The sequence below is a fragment of the Ornithodoros turicata genome, chromosome 5 (genome assembly GCF_037126465.1).
Source record: "Ornithodoros turicata isolate Travis chromosome 5, ASM3712646v1, whole genome shotgun sequence".
Taxonomy (NCBI): domain Eukaryota; kingdom Metazoa; phylum Arthropoda; class Arachnida; order Ixodida; family Argasidae; genus Ornithodoros; species Ornithodoros turicata.
Genome location: NC_088205.1, coordinates 52,327,294 through 52,342,745, shown reverse-complemented (window position 1 = coordinate 52,342,745; position 15,452 = coordinate 52,327,294). Strand labels below are relative to the sequence as shown.

General features: G+C 46.0%; 2 protein-coding genes across 8 annotated transcripts in view; one reads left to right on the top strand and one right to left on the bottom strand.

Moving 5' to 3' along the window:
* LOC135394475 (phospholipid scramblase 2-like) overlaps positions 1-15,452 on the top strand; it is a 184,745-nt gene that overhangs the window by 151,714 nt on the left and 17,579 nt on the right. The window contains exon 6 of one of the 2 annotated variants that reach the window (XM_064625228.1): positions 14,972-15,124. In XM_064625228.1, coding sequence (XP_064481298.1) covers positions 14,972-15,124 — 153 coding nt within the window. Of the gene's footprint in view, positions 1-14,971; positions 15,125-15,452 lie in introns of those variants that run through there. The other variant, XM_064625230.1, reaches the window with a different exon arrangement.
* The window catches only part of LOC135394473 (uncharacterized), a 43,276-nt gene that overhangs the window by 11,711 nt on the left and 16,113 nt on the right, over positions 1-15,452 (bottom strand). For 2 of the 6 annotated variants that reach the window (XM_064625223.1, XM_064625221.1), the window contains one exon: positions 6,405-6,455. The exons of the other annotated variants lie outside the window; for them this stretch is intronic. The gene's annotated coding sequence lies outside the window, so the exon portion shown is untranslated. The remainder of the gene's footprint in view (positions 1-6,404; positions 6,456-15,452) is intronic. 6 annotated transcript variants of the gene reach the window in all.

The window sequence follows — 15,452 nt, the reverse complement described above, 5'->3', positions numbered from 1 at the left end:
CCAAAATAATATTCGGAGGTTCTGGGCTTTCGGTTGATCTGGGCACGCGGGTGGCAGTGACCCATATCCCCAAATGATCTTTTCATCCAAGAGCCCAGAACCACCGAAAGCGCGATACTTCAAAGGACACGCGTCCACTGTTTAACAGGGAGAGGAAGAAGGGTGAGCGGTTCCCAAGTAGGCGGGTATCTGATGTACAGCTCGAGGCAGAGTTAACTGGAACGCCAATTCGACTGGCGGAGCTAAACTCGGGGAGAGAGCAACCCTAGCGGCTCTTACGAGAAATAAAGGCAAAATAGTGTTCCGACTGTCCCACTGCTGCTGTGTTGCTGTGAAGGTGTAAGCCTTGCCATGAGCTATTAGTGAGTTTTAGTATACCGTTGATAAAGTTATCGTGCCTATCGGAACCAATCGCAGTGGTGCGTGCCTCAGAATCTTATCCACTGATTGGTTCCGGTTGATACGGTTCGACGCAAACCACGTTATCAATGGTCTGCTAAAACTCTCTATTGACTCGGCATTGCCCTTAGGTGTGGTTATCGTCGCGATGTTCGTTTGTGTTTTCGGCGATTATGTGAAGGTGTATGCCGGCTGATATCGCACGGATACGATGCCTTTATCTCATTGATACACGCGAAAGCGGTCGCGTTCGCTCAGTGGGACATTTTCAGATTTGTGATAAAACAAACGAGGATGCACGGGGTCTAGTGGAAAATTTATTGGGGTTGCTGTTCCCCTTTGCACGTATCAATGAGATAACACCATCGTATCCGCGTGATATCGGCCAGCATATACCTTTACATAATCGTCTCAAACCCAAACAAACATCGCGATCATAACCACCCTTGAGAATAATGCCGGTTCAACAACGCATGCCAAGGCGGACACCCTCGCAGCATCATGGCGAGTGGTGGTCATTTGGTGATCACTTTATTTCTTTTCTTGCCAGATCCCGAGCAGTCAAGCGATCTTGCATGTTCGCGTGACACTTTCCGTGCGCCCGGAATTTCCCAGCTATTACTTTTTTGGTCCGGGCTCGAAACGATCGAGCAGCGGGTTGCCCAATTATATCCGGTGTCGTCAAATCCGCACTGCAACGGTGGCGAGTGCTCTCATTGGACCGCACGTCGAAGTTCACGTTATTTAGCAGATGACGGAACCCGAAGACAGGCGACCGCGATGGCCCTAGCGTGATCCAAGTGTATGAACTCTGCCCTGATTCAAAAGAGATGAGGCGAGCCTGATCCTGATCCTAAAACCGCCAGATCCCTGGAACTCATGTTCGGGTGGCAACTGTCACATGATCCAGCTCCGGAGCCGACCTAGCAATTTCCGAGCGCCAGGCAGTGTTGTAATTAAATGACTACCCGTATTCGCCATAAGTAGGACAGTGGAAACATTATTTCCCTTTATTTCTCCTAAGCGCCGCTAGGGTGATTCTCTTCCTGATTCAGCGGTCGAAGTGGCGTTCCAGTTAACTCTGCTTCGAGCTGTACTTCCTTCAACTCGCCAGAGAGGGTCACGTGGGTTCCTGACTGCTGCTCATCGAAATGATCTGTGCTCGAAATGATCTGTAGCATGAGGTATGCGCTCCGTTGATTTGCACAGCTTCCTTTGTTCCCCTGCTTACTAATAATTCTCCAAGAGATGTAACATATATGACTAATATAAATATCAGAGCTGATGCACGAGAACTATATTAAGGAAGCTTGAGCGTAGTTGGATAGAAATGACACGACACTCGGTGTGTACAAATGAGATCGCGTTGAAGAAGTGATCTGAACGGAGAGGTATCCCGAAAATGAATTTTATTGGTATGCACGTTGCTGACGGGAGAAGCACTATCTTCGGAAGGTCATGGAAGTCCGCGTCATGATTCACGGAAAAAGACCATGGTGGGAGTGGTATGTTCTGTGGCTGGAAAATTTAGCGGGAAGACGGAAAACACACAAACCTCAAGCGCCTTCAGAGGAGATCGACAGTTCAGACGATATGTTCATTTCATGCATTCATACTCTTTGCACGCTTTTTCTAGAGGTTGTTTCAGCGGTTAATAGCGTGTTTTCTGAACATCTGAACTGTATTAACAGAACGCATAAAAGAAAAGTAAAGGAGGAGGTCCTTTTTGTAACCTTCTTCGAGACCTGTGAAGTGGGCGCTTTGTTACTATTTGCGTTCTACTATGATGACCTAGTGCCTGGAGCCCGGTCACTCACATGCAAAATATCTCTCTGTTCGGATCGAATCATTTCTTGAACGCGATCGACATCAATTTGCAAACTTCACTCTGACTCAGTTGCAGGATTGGATTCCCGCACGCCCAAAAACCGCTCAGCCTTCCTCCTCTCCCTGACAAACAGAGGAATCTCTTTCCTTTCAAGTATCCCGCTTTCGGTGGTTCCGGGCGCTCGGATGAAAAGAGCTTTTGGGGGATATGGGTCACTGCCACCCGCGTGCCCAGATCAACCGAAAGCCCAGAACCTCCGAACATTTTTTTCGGATGAAATGAGCTTTTGGTTGATTTGGGACGTCGGTGGAAATGGGCATTTGGAGGATATGAGGCCTAACCCCATTTTTCTATTGCTACACTTCTTTCCAGTAACAGTCAATGCATTGCTACAGACTGCGTGACGTCATCATATCCTGTCTGAAGAAGACAGCGGGAAAGACTCCTATTAATTATTGAATCGCAAGAGTATTTCCTTTGTCCAATTCTTAGTGACGTTCACTTTCACAATAAAATTCAACAAAAAGCACCGTGCATGTTAACGATTTTCACCCCCAAAGGCTCATCATGGTCATTAGAATTACATCACCAGTAAACTACCACTGCTCTTTTAAAATAATAAGTGAGACCACTCAACATCATCACCTGGCTTATGTAATACATGACCCTTTCTATGCTCATACATTCGTTGTCTGAGGCTACACCTGCATGCAAAAAGGCACGAAAGACTGGGGGCAAAGTTCTATTCGCGGTCGACGGAGGACTAGACAGAACGCCTTTACGGGAACATGATGGCATTCCTATACTATATTGATGATTATTGCATTGTAGTTTAGAAAAGCTACTACAAAACTATAATTTTAGGAGCCTATTAAAATTCTACTTTCTATGGAAACTATAATTGCCCTATTACTTGGATCGTTATTAATGAGGCGCTCTAATTTTTTCTCTCTGCCCATTTTCAGCCTTGTCATGCAGCGAAGCAGACTCACATCCAAAATAATTAATTTACACTGAGGGTGCCGTACTTCAGGAATTCCTATCCTGCGCTCAGATGCAAGCATTTCTGCACGGATACCTATAACAGCGTACTTCTTCCACATACCGAGCTCCTAACAACATCTAACAAACAAGCCGAGAAACCCACTTCTCGGCTATGCCATGCGACTTTCTTCTGCGCAAAAGCAGTGATTTGAGGAAAGAGTAGCAAAAAATGCGCGCACTTGTGCTTGTCTTCAAAAACAGAAGTATATGCTAATAAACTAAGAAAAAGACACCCATTTCTGCTACCAGATAATTCTTGCTTAATGATACATACATACCTAAATTATAGTTGAGCGTAGTACGGACTTTTTGTGATAGTCTTTCTAAACTGCAATGCAATAATCATTAATACAGTATAGGAATACCATCATGTTCCCGTAAAGGCGTTCTGTCTAGTCCTTCGTCGAGCGCGAATAGAACTTTGCCCCCAGGCTTTCGCGCCTTTTTGCTGGCAGGTGTAGCCTCAGACAACGAATGTATGAGCATAGAAAGGGTCATGTATTACATAAGCTTGGTGATGATGTTGAGGGGTTTCACTTATTATTTTAAAAGAGAAGTGGTAGTTTACTGATGATGTGATTCTAATGAGCCTTTGGGGGTGAAAATCGTTAACATGCACGGTGCTTGTTAATGAATTTTATTGTAAAAGTCAACGTCATTAAGAATCGGACAAAGGAAATACTCTTGCGATTCAATAATTAATAGGAGTCTTTGCCGCTGTCTTCTTCAGACAGGATGTGATGACGTCATGCAGTCTATAGCAATGCATTGACTGTTACTGGAAAAAAGTGTAGCAATAGAAAAATGATGTGTATTGCCCTGGACGGATTTATGATGAGCCCCTGGCTACAGCGTAGGCGTCCTTGAGCCACGCACCTGCATGATGACGTCATACCGCGAGACTATTGTTTCAGGATGACCTTGTCTAGAGAAGCATTAGTAGAAAAAAACACTGTAGCCCTGAGACAATAGGATGACGTCACGACCAATGAGAACGGCCTGCAGGGGGCGCAAGGATTCCCTTCTCTCTTGGACACTGACGGGTGTGGATAATCTAATTCTGCTCGAGGCAATTGTGTTGGCCGTCAGTGGAAGAGCGTAGCTTCGGTGGGATTCTGTCTGCCTCTGATGGGGTGCAGATGTGTCGTTTGTCACTGGTGAATGGTGTTCGACGATGCAGGTGGATTTTGTGACGAACGGATTTACAATGAGGGAATGCTGTGAACGTGAAAAAAGATAGTGAGTGTCTTTTTCACTCTGTTCAAGTGTCTGTGTTTGTCTTCCTCCGTTGCCCAGCAGTCGTACGATTTGTCCTGACGTGTCCTGACATGCCCCGACATGCATGCTTTCCTTTGTTGACGCTTTGTATTTTTTCTTTCTTTGACAAGGAACATTCTTGTCTTGACGATGTCGATAGTGCTGCCCTGAATGGGAATAGCGCTATTCTTAATAATTTTATGGTTAAATTAGTTAAGAAATCAGCATCAAGAGGGACAGATGCATGACTTTATAGAGCAGAAAAAGCATTACAATTCAGTTCCATGCCTGGCTGTCGGATGGAGTAGATGCATCGTTCTGTGCTCCTTGTTATTCGTACTCTGTGTTGATTTGTTGAGTGCCTAGTCCTCTTATTAGCCATTGATGGAGTTACGTGTTAGGTATTTTGTTCTTTTGCAAGTCTCATTTAGTAAGACTTTGGAATTCCTACGATTAGTTTTCATGCATGGTACTCTTCTGCAATAATTTATACTCTATAGTTTATAGGTAATAGTTTATAGTTAATAGTCTATGCAATCGTTATAGAAGAATAAAAGAAACAATCTTGGGATATTGATTCAATAAAATAGGTCCTCTGTCTAGAGCGTACGCGGCCTTGAGCCACGCAGGTGCATGATGACGCATGCCATGGCTTCATTGTAGATTGACCTTGTCCAAAGGAGTATTAGTGGAAAAAAACAGTGTAGTCCTGAGCCAATAGGATGACGTCACGACCAACAGGCCACAGGGGAGGGGACCAACAGGTGAGAACGGCCAGCAGGGGGCGCAGGAATGCTCTTCTCTCTTAGCCTCTCGCAGGTGGTCGCCGTAGAGGGCGCTAAGAGCGCGCGCGCATGCGTAGCGGCCGCGTAGCGGCGTCCTAGTCAGTTTCTCGCTGGCTGTCGCGGAGAGCAGACGCGCGCTCGGTTGCTCCGCAGTCCCCGCACTCGCTCCGTTTCTGCCTGGCTGATGAGCAGTCGCAGGGGGAAAAGGTGGGTGATTTACCGATGTTTGCGCATTGTTTTACCGTGCTCGTGTTACGCCTTTTCTCACTGTACGCGCGTCTTTCGACTTGTTTAGCGGTGTCCCGTACCAAGCCGGTTGACGCACGTTTACCATCGTGTGGCTAGTGGTTCCCGCCTTGTGTTAGCTGCGTAGTGTTGTGACGCTGTGGTTGGGCATAGTGGATTGCCTCTTCCCCGATGTGTACTGTTTTCTCTGTGCGGTTTAGCAGTAGCTGTTAGACCTTTTCTCTCGCATGCCTAGACTTGTTCAGCAGTGTTGCCATTTTTACTTGCCGCTAGTGTCTTGTTCTGTCTTTCTCGCATAGAGCTACGATGGTGGCGCCATCTAGTGTGATGCCTTGCAACTAAGCGGCCACCTGTCGTCGATCTCTGCAACTGCTGGGTGCCAACTACCAACATGGCGGGCGCTGATCACTCGGGTGTTGCGGAGTGGTTTCTTCGCCGCGGCATCGTCAATTTTCCAATAAATTGTTTCCCTCCACTCTATTTCTATCTACTTGTTTTATTTTCTACCTATTTTTTTATTTTTTATGGACTCTCGTAGTGCACAACGCTCAGCTGGTCTCGACACGAGATAGACGCTCTCCAATTAGTGGGGCGGCCCCAATTAGCTCTAATTGCTAATTAAATCGTGTTCAGGACAGTTGAGCGTTGTGCACTATGAAAGTCCAGTCAGTACTACTGAAGAGCTCATAAAAAACAATAAGACATGATCAATAACCATGATCAATCAACCTGAGAATAGCGCATCATTCATAAATGTTCGATTATATACATTTCAACACTATAAGGCATGTGCACCAGGCACACCCGTAACAGCTAGAGGTAAAATATGACATATGTTCACTTACGACTGGTTTCGCATGTGTCCACCAAAGAGGAGACGACTACCCCAGAAGTTTCTGAAGAGAGCATACATGGTGTTCCATTTATCTCAAACCCCACCTTTAAAAAATTAACGGCTCATTGCATCACAACGAAACCAACTGCATAGCATTACTGCCTAAAGTGTTTCAGAGTATTTTTGTACGGCAATTAATTTATTAATGAGTGGAAATTAATTTCATAACTTTCGAGTTACGAAGATTACAACGAATATGTCAGTTGTGAAGTTGTAGGCGCTGCCATGAGAACACGAATCCAGTGGCTTGCAACACTCTAGCTCTAACGACTCGTTTTTTCCTGGGTCTGCAGAAATGTGCCCGGACTTCCGAAACTTGGATGGTGCATGTTTCCGTCACGCCAACAGAGCGCTCGATCGCAGCACCCTCCCACGTCCACTTGACGAAAAAGGAGATATGGGATCCATTCCACCTACACTCTTATCTATCATCCTTGCATAGATTGAAAGACGGAGAGGCTATCCACCATCCGAGGATTTGTCGTTCACTTAAGAAAGCTCAGCAAAACGTGGAAGGACATAACTGCGAGATGCGTAAAAATTTATTACGTTTTGATGATGTAATGAATGACCAACATAAGATAACATACGAGCAACGTACTGAAATTATTAAATCTAAAGATATCACGGTTTCTTAAATAGTACTACTGAGGAACTCGCTAAAAAGAGTGTATTAACTTTTATGCCCATATCTGCTAGGCGATCAGAGGGCGCAGTGACGATGACAAGGCGGCGGTTTGTCTTTTTATTGTTTGTTTGATTCCCTCCTGTTTTTTCTTCTTTCGCCGTGATGCAACTGAAAGTACGGGACAAGGAATGTTATCTTTCAACCGAAGCACCTTGATTCTTTGTTCACTTTCGTCTCCGTAGACGCACTCCTTGTTGGGTGCTCTGCGGGACAAATAATGCCCTGTTCCAACGAACAAAGAGTTGACATGGTGCTTGCCCTAGGTGCTTCAAAGAGCAATAAGAAAAAGGCAGTGAAGATTTTTCAGATGTGGCATCCCGGCAGGAGACCAATCCCTGCGACGATTGTTCGTCAGTACGAGGCCCTAAAATAATTTGCAAGTTTTCCCGAAAGCGTCGTAGGTCATTGACACCTTCAGTGCCAGTGGTCAGTGCCACCTGAGGCACACCCACTAGTCAGCATCTGCGAGGCCAGCGGTCAGAATGGCGTTCCGTCGTCGACGGTGTGGAGGGTAGCAAAACAGGCCTGCCTCCATCCTTACCACGTTCAACTGCATCAACAGTTGCAGCAAGGAGACTTTGAAAACCGGTTGCACTATGCAAACTGGCTTTTGCGCACTGTCGGTCAGAGCCCGCAATTTTTGAAAGACGAGGCAAACTTCTCCCGGGACGCGCAGGTGAACCTGCACAACGCTCATTATTGGAGTACCACCAATTCCCATTGGCTTCGCAAGTCCCATCATCAGTACAAATGGTCCCTCCACGTCTGGCGCGGCATTTGCGACGGGACCCTCATTGGACCCGTCTTCCTTGACGTGAAACTGGTTCCACTTTCAACTGGTCCCAGTCACTAAATGGTCCCACATTCAGAGTGGGACCTGTCCACTTTCAAGTGGTCCCACTCCAGATTTTTGCCCGGCACAAATAAAATGTTGTAATGTGCTGTTTATGAAGCATTACACACTAGTTTTGACACACCAGATTAATTGCGGCCCTTTTTATTCCACACATGACCATCGTTTCCTTTACTTGGCAAGATTGGCTGCACTGGCGTGCTGCAGCAACACGGAGCACAGCAGCTGAAGTACCACAAAAGAACCAATACAAGTGGTTTATTAGATAGCTGTCACTTTACATGTGGCACTTTTCATACAAAGTACAACTGCTCTAGGTGAAGCCAGCTTCCGCAAAAATAATCAGTCAATGGTGAGAATTTATTTGGCAGACTTTTTTTATGCCGATATGGTGATTTAAAATTCTTGAACCCGGCAAGTACTTTCAATTACTCGCTGCCGAAATGTTGCCGAAATCACAGCATAGCCACAAGTGCAACTGGGAAAGTACACTAGTTAGGTGTCACATACCTCATTGAGAAACGGGTGTATTGCCCTCCACCAAGATGAGACTTTAGATGGACATTTGTTTTGGCTGCACTGATAAAACGATATTTCTAGGACGACCATGTCAAAAAGGTTTGTAGAAGGGGTAGTGGGCTTAAAAAAGTTATTTGTACTTTTCGCATAAATGGCATGACTTAAAATCTGAATGACAAATGTTGTGCACCTCGCCACATAACCGCTGCTGCGTTGCACTCAACTATATGTAGCAAACCTCTTTTCTTTTTTCTTTTTTTTCACTACAAGGAAGAGCACAGCAGGTGCGAGTGTTGTAGCCACAAGCATTAAGAAAGTAATTGTCAATATTCGTGTACATATGTATAACAATACAAAAAATTCAATTTTCTTGCAGAAGCAGCCTTTTGTGTCTTATTCTCAGGTAGCTGAACAGTACAAAGATTTTAGATAGTAATACACACACCATTTTTGCATGGATACGGTATACCCTATGGATGCAATGTAATTAGCTTTGGGTCGGAAAGTTTATTAAACAGGCTGAAATAAATACAGTATAAATATAGTACTAATATAAATAAATAAAATATTCGATGCTAGAGATTTAAAACATCACATGCACATGATGTCCAGTGGATGTTACTGAATTATTGTAAAGCTATTTTATGGACGTCCATTACCAGTCCATAAAATATCTAATGAAAGACATTTCAAGACGTGGACATGCACGACATGTCCACTGGATATTTTAAATTATTGCCAAGATGTTTTCTGGAGTCCAGCAACCAGTAATAGGAATATCCATGGAAGGTCCATTAGACAACAGCTGAACGTTTACGGATATCGTGCAGATATCAAATATCCAGTGTCGAACATTCTCTGGATGTCTACAGGATGTAACATGGTTGTATGGGACGTTGTTGTGATGTAACCAGAAGTTATTTTCTTTCCATGCAAAAGCATATGCACGGTTCTGTTGTCTATCCAGTGCTTTCAGTTGTAACCTCGATTACACATGATCTCTTGTAATTCCTGTGTAGCATACGATTTGTCAAGTGCACTTTTGCACATAGCTCCTTACTGTGTTATTTGTATTTTGACAGCCATGCAGAGTTCAGTAGTCTGCCTATTATTTATATGTTTAGGGTATGTACACCTGTGTACATAGATACCTATAGCATACATTTCCTATTTTGAGTCTTCAAGAGTTTGCCTATTCTTTGGTACGTATTTAGTGCATACCTGTGTACATAGATCCCTAGCAAGGAATTTTATATTTTGAATCCTGCGCTGAGTTCAGTAGTTGTGTGTGTAGCGTATCACTACAGAAGGACGACACGACTCGTGCGGCAGAGGAACAAAAACTGAATGATTTAATTCACGCTCCACCGCGCACTAGCGGTTGGCACTTGTAGCTTTCAGCGCCGTCTTCGGCCGCACCACAGCCCCCCCCCCCTTTTGAAGGAGGTACGGAAGTGGGTGATGGTACGGGTGAATGAACCGGCGGCACGAATGGGTGGCAGGGCCCAGGTAACAGTTTTGTGCCGAGCAACTGGTTCATCGGCAGTAGAAATCGTGAGAAACTGTTGTGGTGCGGGGGCGTTGTCGAGAAAGGCAGGCTTCAACCGGTCAATGGAAACTAATTCCGGGCGGTCACGGATGTCAATTATAAATGTATTCCTGAGGCCCCGCAAAACTTGATAGGGACCGGAATATGTTGGTTCAAGGGACTTGCGTGGCCTGTCGGTACGTAGATAAACGTGAGAAGCGGAGTGAAGCCCTGCGGGCACGAAAGGTGGTGTAGAGTGTACTGGAGCGATGAGAGTGCAGTCCGGTGGTCGGAGATAAAGGTTGACTGGTTAGGGGGCGGGGTAGAGGAAGGGATGAACACATCGGCTGGCAGTCGGAGAGTTGTCCGTAGACGAGCTCTGCTGAAGAGCAACCAAGGTCTGACTTAACTGCTGCTCGGATTCCAAGTAGGAGTAGTGGCACCGGCTTCTTCCAGTCGTGCCGCGCGCAGGTGTGAGGCTGTGAGCCATGATGGCTTGCTTTAGGTGGCGGTGGAATCGTTCCACCAATCCGTTCGAGGCTGGATGATAAGCCGATGTACGCAGACGAGTGGTGCCGAGGAGTCGCGTGAAAGCAACGAAAAGGCACTTTCGAAGCATGGACCTCTGTCTGTGACAACTTCGGCTGGCACTCCAAAACGGGAGACCCATGTTTCGACAAAAGTGGTTGCCACCGTTTGAGCTGTGCAATCTGTCATGGGGGCTGCCTCGGGCCAACGCGTGTATCTGTCGACGCAGGTGAGGAGGTAGCGATCGCCCTCAGAGGTAGGCAGGGGTCCTACGACGTCAACATGAAACGGTGTGCCGGTGGCATTTGGTCGTCTGATGGGGTAGACAGGCACGTACCCAACGGCGAATGTCTTGCGGTGCTCCTGGCCAAACGAAGCGTTGCAGGATTCGCTTGACAGGAGTACGACTGCCGGAGTGCGAGAGTCCGTGAAGGCTGTCGAACACAAGTTTGAGTAAGGTGGCTGGAACAACGGGCTGAGGCTGCGCTTGACTGATGTCACAAAGGACGGGAACATCGTAACCCCGCAATGAAACTTGACGGAGTTCAGGATAGCCAGACGATCTCGTCATCCTGCACCTGTTCCCTAGCGATGAGATCGAGGGTGAGGACTGGAGGGCGAGTTACCACGTGCACGCGACTTAGGGCATCAGCTACGGCGTTGTTGACTCCTTTGAGGTGACGGATGTCAGTCGAAAACTCCGCAAGGAAAGCTAAATGACGGATCTCCCTTGGAGTGTAATTCGGGCTGGCTGAAGTGAAGGCAGAAACAAGAGGCTTGTGATCAGTCCAGATAATGAAGTTTCAGCCTTCCAAAAAATGGCGGAAATGGCGAACGGTGCAGTACGCCGCCAAGAGTTCCTTCCCGAAGGCGCTGTATTTGCTCTCAGCCAACTCGCGAGTCAACTTGCGAGAGAAAAAGGCGATAGGCACATGAGTGCCGTGGACTTCCTGTAGCAAGGCTGCCCCAAGAGCATTATTCGAGGCGTCCACTACGAGGGATGTCGTGGCGTCATGACCAGGATAGCTGAGCATTGTTGCGAACGCGAGAGCGTTCTTCACGTCATCAAATGCAGCTTGCGTGGAGTCGGACCAGTGCAGAGACGCCGCACCGGAGGACGGGGCAGTCTTGAGTAGATCTTCGAGGGGGCGGACAAGCACTGCGTACACAGGAAGTGAACGCCTGTTGACCAGTCCAAGGAAGCGGCGCAGCTGCTTGGCGGTATCAGGACGAGGATAGTCCTGGACTGCCTGCACTTCCTTCGGAAGCGGAGATATTCCGGCGGCGGAGATGTGGTGCCCAAGGAATTCCAGAGAGTCCTTACCAAATTCGCATTTTTGCACGTGGACGCGACTATATACCGTGCTCCTGGAACCGGGCAAAAAGTTGTCTGAGGTGCTCCAAATGCGCTGTCCTTCAGTTTCGCCAACGACAAGAATATCGTCTTAGGCGAAAGCGAAAGGAAGTGCTCGCAAAACCGTATAAACCTCAGGAAGGTTTGGGCGGCGTTCCTCAATCCAAGCGGCATCCGGAGGAATTCGAAAAATCCGAAAGGTGTCGTTATAGCTGTTTTGTGGAAAGAAAAAAAAAGGTGTTCCTTCACGAATTTTTTGCGGACGATCTACCGAACGGAACAAAAACTGAATGATTTAATTCACCAGCCACCGCGCACTAGCGGTCGGCGCTTGTAGCTTTCAGCGTCGTCTCCGGCTGCACCACATGTGTACAACCGTCAGTATGTACGCGCAGTTATGTACAGGGCTAAGCACCTTGTGCAGTTTGACAATCAACACCACATGGCAAAATGTGCACAAAATAGCAGAGGCACAGGACATTAGGGATGCTTTGACATGCCTTTAATACAAAATGCTGCTGTAATCAAAGTAGAAGTAGTCATCAAAAGGGTGTGTACACAGTGAACAAGGTTGTCATTGCTGGAAGCTGATATTATTGTGACTGTTTTGTAAGATAAAGTAACACTTATTCTATTAGTAATTAACTTGTGCCTTCTAATTTCGCCATAGCATTCGTTACGAATGCCAGAAGTTGTGGGGAGACATAGCACCACACAGTATGCAAATATGATATAACGTGAGCTTCAAGTGCAAATATGTTCACTTCCACCTTCTTTGTACGAGAGATATGTGGAAAGCTCCAGGTGTGCATGAGGACAGCTATAGCAGCATGCATTGGACATTAAGGTCCCGGGCCCCACCTGTGGCTGCTGGAATTTGTATATTATCCCTTCGTGCTTATTCAGTACATGGACTGTCATACTGGTTATTTTGCACATTATTCTGTCGTGGGTATTTATACTGTTTACAACGGCATGTGGAATTTAACTGTGATAAAAGAAAGCAAGCCCTCACCTGGTCTCCTGTGTCCTATGTTGCACGCATGTTGCTGGTGTCGATTCTTCTCTGTTTACAAATTGTTCATGAGCTTTCGCTCTTGGATCTGCTATTGCATTTGCTTTCAACAGTGATTGTGACATTCCGCGGCTCGATATCGCGATTGAAGTGACGAGTAGTACCAGCGTCCGGCCCGCCCCGCGCAATACGTAACGGTGACGTACCGGGTGACGTTATCAGGCCCCGCAACGAATGGATGACGCTGACGGTCTTTATCATGGCCGCCCTTCAAGACCTGGTGGCCAATGCAAGCTTCGCTACCATTTATATTTACCTTGAGCCTCATGCGACGAAGATGAGCTTTAACTTACCGAAACAAAACAAAAACACATGTATCGGGTGACGCTATCGAAACTGCCCCTATCTTGCGTTGCATTTTCTGTTAATCTTTTTCCAGGACGCAAGAGGCGACAGTGTGCTCTTTCATCCTCTCACAATGGGGGTGAAGGAAAGACGGGTTTCCGAGGGTGTCCAATGAACAAAGCAGTGAACAAAATAAAGAAAAAAAGGGTTTCTTCACGAATTCTTTGCGGACGATCTACCGAACGGATTTTTGTTCTGAAAACGGCTACGATATCAGCTCACTGAAAGGAACAGATGTCCTTGGGACAACTTAGTAGCTTTTATAATTAAAAAGTTAAGTAACGTTTTGTAGGTAATTAGTCATTCGACCGTTGAGCAACATATGGCCAAGAACGTCAGCTGGCCGAGAGATGATAGCTGAGATGAAAACTGCATGTCTATAGCCCTTATATAGATGGGTAGAAATCAAGCGAACCGGTAGAGATGTAGGAAGGAAGTTGCCTCAGGACAGAAGCCGCCGATATTTAGAACAGAGACTGTTCCTCTTCTGGGCACCGTCCTCGTCATTGGCATGGTATTTAAAGGGTTAGGTGTGACGGGTTTAAAGGTTCATGCGAAATGTGGGTCAACAGACCGGAGGGAAGAAAGGGTCCGTACGGGCTTCTACGGCTGGAGTGAATGGCCGCTTTGTTAGAGTGTGGAGGCGATTATGTGAACGTAGTGCCCGTACGGACCCTTTCTTCCCTCCGATCTGTTGACCCACAATTCGCATGGACCTTTAAACAGGTTGACCCACCTAACCCTTTAAATACCATGCCAATGATGAGGACGGTGCCCAGAAGAAGAACAGTCTCTGTTCGAAATATCGGCGGCTTCTGTCCTGAAGCAACTCCCCTCCTATAGCCCTTATATTTTTTTATGAAAAATCTGTATCGAAAAAAAAAAAAAGACACCTGTATATTGATTTCCTATTGATTTGTTTTTTGGAGATGTCTTCTTCGTTTTACTGCGCAATTTAATGCAGTTTTTTTGTTTTATTTACAAACGTTGTCTTTTGTTTGTTTTTTATGTTAAGTGTGTGCATGTATGCGTATAACAATTGTTTGTCATCCTATCCTCCCATGTAATGTCCCTTGACCTTTGGGGTATTTTGAATAAATAAATAAATAAATATATATTGAGGTTCATTACCAGCTTGGTTCCAAGGCGGATCTTACAGATGTAGACGTGTAGCCCGTTACGCAACCAAGTAGCCTGTTACACATGCTTCGACTATTCCACTGCATTGTTCTGGGCATTTTATACAATACTTCCATGTTGAGGCTAAGATTATCTCTCTTCTGCCAAAAGCACTTAGACATCGGGTGGTTGCGATACTCCAGGAAATGTAGACACAAATATCCGGAGTGCTATAGGGGAAATCCTAGTGCAATTCGCGAGTAACATTTGCGTGTACGGCTGATACACTGAAGTGGCCGACCGCCACAAACTATACTATTAGGACAACAACTATTAGTATAACGACAAGCAACTATTAGTGGATGGGCTACAAAGGTCTAAGCTAAGGCGTCTAGAGTACATGCGTGCTCCATGCAGGTTGAAAAACATTCGATTTTCCTTGTGCTAAAGCATAAAGCAAATGCCGACTGCATAGAGCGCTGCTAACAAAACGCACTTTGTCTTGCAGATCTACGTTCCGGACACGGTACAAATTCTTGGATGGATACATTTCGGTAACTGTCCAATTAAACAGAGTAGAATGCAGGTCGTCTTGATGAAGTATCCCAAGGACCTCGACGTTGGAATGAAAGCAACTGTTATTGCGTGTGCAATGCTGATAGTAAGTGTCTGTTCGTATCGATTGATCAAACGCGAAGCTAAACAATGCCCCAAATAAATGTGAACCACGAAGGGCACCTATAATGTGATCAGCGAAAAAACGCGTCGTAAAGTCATTACGCTTTATTGCAATTCGGTATATTCACCGTGATGTTTCTGGAGATGATTTAGCCCCTAAATATGATAAAGCTGTTCGCTTGGGCTGTTCCTGTCGCCGCCGCCTACTCTCAGAATCTCTTTCCATGCGCCAGACTATCGCATGTCTGGCAAAAACAAACAAACAAACAAACAAGAAAAAGTCTGACAATCAAGATCCGGCGACTACCAGC